Source organism: Propithecus coquereli, unplaced genomic scaffold (genome assembly GCF_000956105.1).
Source record: "Propithecus coquereli isolate 6110/MARCELLA unplaced genomic scaffold, Pcoq_1.0 Scaffold150, whole genome shotgun sequence".
NCBI classification, from domain to species: domain Eukaryota; kingdom Metazoa; phylum Chordata; class Mammalia; order Primates; family Indriidae; genus Propithecus; species Propithecus coquereli.
In genome coordinates, this window is record NW_012139414.1 from 6481503 (window position 1) to 6488070 (window position 6568).

At 37.8% G+C, this 6568-nt stretch overlaps 1 protein-coding gene across 1 annotated transcript in view; it reads right to left on the minus strand.

Moving 5' to 3' along the window:
• LOC105806992 (S-adenosyl-L-methionine-dependent tRNA 4-demethylwyosine synthase-like) overlaps nucleotides 1-6568 on the minus strand; it is a 183935-nt gene that overhangs the window by 100724 nt on the left and 76643 nt on the right. The window contains exon 12 of the mRNA XM_012640242.1: nucleotides 186-363. Within this exon, the coding sequence (XP_012495696.1) occupies nucleotides 186-363 (178 nt within the window). The remainder of the gene's footprint in view (nucleotides 1-185; nucleotides 364-6568) is intronic.

The following is a 6568-nucleotide window of genomic DNA, read 5'->3' on the forward strand; positions in this document are numbered from 1 at the left end:
TGTGAATGGATTTTTACAACAGAATGGATTTTTGAAGAGCAGGAATATCTTCATCTCCCAAAACCCAACATTTATACGTAGCAAATAATCAACAAATCCTCTTTGAATGTACTAGTGCCTATTAGTTTTACTCTGCAGTCAAACATAGATTCCAGGAGCATATCTCAATGGGCTGAATTACTCACCTGATTTCCATGGGGAATTGTGCGTTTGTGACCAGGAAACTGGAGATTTTACAATGGTGGAGTAGCTTCAAAAACCTATTGATCTCTGGGTACATTATTGGTTCTCCCACAAGGGACAATGCACAGTGCTTTACTGTCATTCCTTCTTCAAAGCGCTCTGCTTGGACACCTGGTACTCCTAAAGTACAGAGAAAATGAACAAGCTAAATAAGACACAGATTGAGGATGTCACATTTTTCTTAGTGATTCTTTGATTTTAGAGGGCAAATTCATTCAGTCAAAAAATACAAGAGCCAGAGGGGAGAAAAAAACTAGAATTATTAAATTAGAAGTCAGCAATCTCATCCTTAGTTTTGGTGCTTTTTAAACAACATCAATACAAGCAGGCAAAACTAACTGTGTTAGCTATTAATAATTATTTGGAATGCAGAATACATCACTTTCAATAATTTGCTTAGCCTTGCCTTCTTTCATGTTGATCTAAGAAAATGAACTCAGTCCATCCACATAAGGAAAAGCCTCTTCTAGACCAATCATTTCCCTATGCATTCCTCCAGTACCCTGAATTGGGAAACTAAATGTAGTTGGTCCAGAGGCATAGAGGAGAGAAAAAGAAGAGATCTGTAGTTCTCACGTTTGATTTCACATTGGAATCACTGGGAGATTCAAAAACTACCATCACCTAGGTCTACCTCCAAAGAGTCTGTTTCATTAGAACATTTGCAAGCCAGAAGAACAAGAGCTCTAAAAGTTCCCCAAATGATTCTTATGTACAGCCAAGGCTGAAAACCACCGCATCAAACCAGAGGGCCCCAAACCTTGTCTACACATTGGAATCGGCTGTGTATCTAAAACTTCCAAAATCAAGGCTGAAGCTCAGACCAAACAAATCACACTCTCCAGGGAATGGCACAGGCATCAGTAGTTTTTGAGGCTTCCCCATGAGTCCAATATGCAGACAAGTTTAGTAACCACTGGTACACACCACTCATTCTCAACCCGAGCTGGACATTGGAATTACCCAAGGAACTTTTAAAATCCCAGTACCCAGGCACTATTCCAAACCAATTAAATCAGAGTCTCTGGGGACAGGACTCAGGCATCAGGATTTTTAAGTGCTCCTCATGTGACTGGAGTGTAAAGCTCATTTTGACAAGCACTGCTCTTGACTCAAATGTAGAAGGCATTCGGAGACAGCTGTCCTAAAAGTCCCACAATCTAAGAATGTGAAAGACTTGGAAAGAATGTGCATAGGCAAATAAAAATATATCTCCTTTACTGTAGATATTTCTAAATCAATTATCTCTAGGTTCTTTTTGAAGAATATATTCTCCCTGAAGGATACAGATTCCTCTTGGAGACTGGGGGTGGGGAGAAGCATGTCCATATGCTCTTCCAGTCACTTATTAGTCATCTTTGAAACCTAATTTTCTTAGCTATGAACAGTACCTATTTCAAAAAATTTTTGTGAGGATTAAATGAGATGATGCATATAAAGGTCTTAGCAGAGCACCTAGCACACAAAAAACATTCATTAAGGATTTACTATTATCACCTTTATCCTGGTTTATTAAATTGATAAAAATCCCAGTAACTGTCACCTTAACACAACAACAACAAAGAACCTGTGGAAAATAAAGTTCACTTGCACTGCTCAATTGTGCCTTAATTTTTAAGAATTGATTTTATTTTATACACACAAATACAATCTACTTGGAAATAAGCAAGTGCAAGCACATAACCAAGAGGTCAAATCAACAGAATAGAGACTAAAATGAGAATACTCTAAAAGTGACAGGTGATAGCTTCTTTTATGACTAACTGCAATCCTAAAAATACATTTCATGTCAGTATTTTTGGATGGATGAATAATTTTTTAGGTTATTGAAATCTAAGATCTTAACTCAAGTGAATCAAGGTTTTAAATAAAACTTGATCCTTAAACTCATTCTGTGTTGCCAAGACAACTCAGCATTAAGTATAACATTTCCTTTTTGAAAAAAACGTATCATTAACTTTAATCCCCACATGAGCAGCTAAGTAGAAGGCAGATTTAACCTCAGCTCCAGAATTAACCTAAAACTCAGAAAGCAGAAGTCCTGGCCACTGGGAGTCAGATGTATTGGGTTCCAATGCTGGCTCTACCACTAAGCTAGTTTTGTGTCCTTGGTCAGGCCTCTTAATCTCTCCAAGCCCTTATAACGGGAATTTTACACGAACACACACGCACACACACACATACTATTAAATGAAATGAGCTACAGGAAGTATTTAGTGGGGTGCCAGGCCCAGCACATAAGTGTTCAAACATGATAGCTGCAAATATTTTTATTTTGTGAACTGAAACAGAAATCTAATTTTTTAATGACTTAAAATGGTAATTCCTTTCAATTAAATGTACATATTGATCACTTACTATGTGCCAAGCACTGTTTTAGAAGATTTTTCTACCAGTAAATAAAACAGAGAAAGGTCTGTGCCTTTGCGGAGTTTACATTCTAGCAAATGAGATAGAGACATAAACATAGTGAATCAGTAAATTCTATAGCAGAACAGTCCAGTGGAACTTTCTGTGATGACGGAAATATTCTCTTTTTTCTCTATCTAAAACAGTAGACACTAGCCACACATGACTATTGAGCATCTGAAATGTGGCTAGTGTGAATGAGGAAGTGAATTTTTAATTTTTACTAATTTAAAAGGGCCATGTGTGGCTAATGGTTACCATATTGGATGTACACTTCTATACTATATTAGAAGGTGATAAGCATATGGGGGAAAAAAGGTAGAGCAGGGTAAAGAAGATGTGAAGTGCCAAGAGGAAAAAAGGCAGGCTGCCCTGCTATACAGGGTGGGCAGGATGAACCTCACTGAAAAGGCAAGGTCTGATGTGGAGATGAGGGAGTGGGCCAAGAGAACAAAGAGGGGAAGACATGGGAGCCTGTCTAATGTGTTCAAGAAATGTGAGGAACGTGGGTATTCAATGCAGGGTTTTGAGAAGAAGGATGGCATAAACTAATTTTTGTTTTAAATGGATCAGATTGGGTTCTATATTGAGAACACAGAGGCAAGGAGAGAAGCTAATGTGTCAAGAGCTAAGCAAGAAATGATGGTGGCTTGTACCAGGCTGGCATGAAGGGATGATCAGCTGGATCTGTGTTGACAGTTTAGTCAAGAGGATTTTGGAATGGATTGGATATAAGGATGAGAGAATGAGAGGTGTCGATGACTTCCACCAAGTGTTTGGCCTGAACAACTAGTCGCCATCAACTCAGACAAAGAAAGCCTTAGCGGTAATAGGACAGAGAGGGGAACCAGGAACACTCACAATTCTGGGGAGAGGAGGAGGGATCAACAAAGGACACTACCAAGGAGCATCCAGGGAGGAAGAGGGAAAACCTAAAAGCAGAGAGACCAACTGCCATCTTTTCCATAGAGCTGCAACTCAAAATTTCATAAACATACTTGCCCATTTAGACAATCTAAAACCCACAAACAAACAAAAAATAAGATCAAAAAAATCCCCCAAATCCCCGTGGGTAAACTTTTAAAGTAATGGATTCTGAGATTTAAAAATCATCCTGATTCTTTCAAAAGTAAGGTGTCAAGAAAGATATGGAAAACCTTGGTTCTCTCCTTCATAAAAGCATATTTCTATTGTATGTTCACTGCCAGAGGCTATTACAGTGGTCCTTCCAAAAACAAGGCCTTGAGGACTCAACTTCATGTCTTCTTTCACTGTCCTCAAAGAAATATGACAGAAAACAAAACAGCCTCCAAATTTCTAATGGAAAGAACTCCTGGAGAAGAAAGAAACAGGCAATAGGAAACACTATATTTCAGTAGCAAATCCATAGTGCTATTCCCCCCTACGAGATACACACACACACATATACGCACACAATCTGTTCTCATGGTTCTCAAACTTTAACCCTTTCTCAACTAAACTCTGATGCTTTCTTATTCCAATTTTTATGGGTTTTTTGTTGTTGTTGTTAAGCAAGTTTTCTGACATTTCTCTTATCCTGAACAGCTTCCTGATCTTAAATGATCACAACTATAATAAGCAGATTAACTAAGAAGCATACTTTATCTCACTGAAAGACATCAAAGCAAGAATTTAAGATTCCAGATTTTTCATCCTAATGTCATGACGACAAACCAAGTAACTAACACACACAAAAAAAAGATGATACATTGCTCAGCGTACAGTATTCCTACGTCTAAGGTTTGAGCCAATCGGAAATAAAACACTCTCTTCTTTCTTCCCATAGCAATGTAGTTCCTAGCCAAAGATCTTCCCAAGAACCTTTCCTGGCTTAAAGTCAAAAATAATAACTGTTTGATACAGACATTTCACTGTGAGATTTTTCATAAATAAGTTTTCAGAAAACAATTAGCAGGTGGTGTTCTCTTCCCCACCTCCACATTTCTTTATGATATGTACTTTAGCATACCCAGTTTGTGAAAACCATCTGCTAACTAGGGAGCTTTTATTTTTTGCACTAGTGCACTTCTAGTTTAAAGTATAGATAAAAAACACCTGGCAACAAATGATGTCTTTTTCATCTTTGCATCTTTAGCACTGAGGACATCTCTGACAAAGAATGTTCAATCACTCGATGTTTGCTGAATTGATGAAAAACTGAGCTAAAGAAACCTTAACCCCATTCTCTAGGATCTGTTTCTCCCTGCCATGGTGGTAAGGGGACAGGCAGCATTTTGAAAAGATGCTGAGTTGCGCTGAAATTCTGACCCACTTTTAATCAACATAAAGTTAATTTTGCGAGTGTATAAAGAGAAAGCTAATAAAGGTCACAAAAACAAAGATATTTTAATGACTCAGTGAAATAAGTGAAAAGACAATGATTGCCCTCAGAATTGAGAACAGCAGCACAAAAGAGAAGTACTTAAAAAATCAGAGAATTATCTTCAAAATCTGCTCGAGGATGGCCACTTAGCTAAAGTTGGAAACTCAGAGACAACAGGCAACAATAGCCACAACCAGTTCCCATCCTACACAGAAATAAAATCACAGATTGGACCAGACCCAGGGGAGAGAACAGGTGTTCATCACGGGGTGGGAAAGCATACGAGAAAACAAAGCCAGAGTAAGGGAAATTATTAATGAGCCAAAAGAGTGGAACTCTAAAAACTGGCTAAAGTGGAGAGATCTAGAATATAATAAACTGAGAAAGAAATGGCTTCAAGGATTTGAAAATTGTCTATAATTTCCAATTTATAAGGATGCCGTTCCTAAGCATTTCTGTTTAAGCCTGAAATGTGTATTACCATAGTTATAATATTATTAAAATGAAAATTAAGTGACTGTGTGAACTCCTAAACACCTAATTAATCTGTAATATACCTAAATTATAGTGCTAATAAATCAATTTCAATATCACCTAATCCAATTCAAACATTTATTCCTGTAGGAAAATGTATTCTAAGTTCCAACTAAGGAGACCAGAAATCATATTTCTTTCTGTTTCTGTTTGTTTGTTTGTCTCTTTGTTTGTTTTTAAGCCACAGGGGACACAAGGTAATAGTATGGGGGCTCCAAGAGAAACCCCAACATGGATGTCAAAGAAGAGAAAGGCGAAGTTGATTACCACAGGCATCAGTAGGTGGGCTTTTCTCTACATCGCTTGAGATAAGTCACGTCTCCAGGCCAATCTCTAGTGAGGAGTTCAGATCTGAGGAAGGTAGACAGTAGATCCTCCATCAGGGGCCAAAACAAGATCTGGAGGTACATGTCTGCATCTTTAGAGTTCAAGAGTAGGATCCATGCCAGGCTTGCACCCAGGTGAGGACACTGGGTTCAGAAGAGGTAGGGTGACTCACTCACAGTCTATAAGCATCAGCCTCACCATCCTTATTCTGAGACTGACCCAGCCAGAAAGCAGGGTGAACTGTTTTATTTGTACCTATCCCCTAAGGATGAATGAAAGAACATAGAGATTTCACTCAGTGCAGGAAGAATTCAGGTTTGTAAAAAAGAAAACTTTAGACTATAACCATTATAAAGCCTAGTATAAGTAATTTAGTGAAGTCATAAAATCTCATTGCCTAGTGAATGTCTACAATAAAATCAACAACCACCAATTAGAATGGTTTAGATTACTTTCTGCCAAGAGCCAAGAGAATGGAAAACACAACCAATGTTCTGAAATACTAAACTTCTATAATGTTGCCAGAAGAGCACTGTTTTAAAAGAACACATATAACATTTTTTTCTTTTAAGTCTTACAGACTACCACCAGTTTTCCAGAAGGGCTCTGGATTCTTACAAATTATGTATTTTACCCTTTAGTAATTAGGGTTTTTTTCTTTTCTAATACTATAGTTTCTGAGCAAGATTTACTATGCCTATTATAGCAACA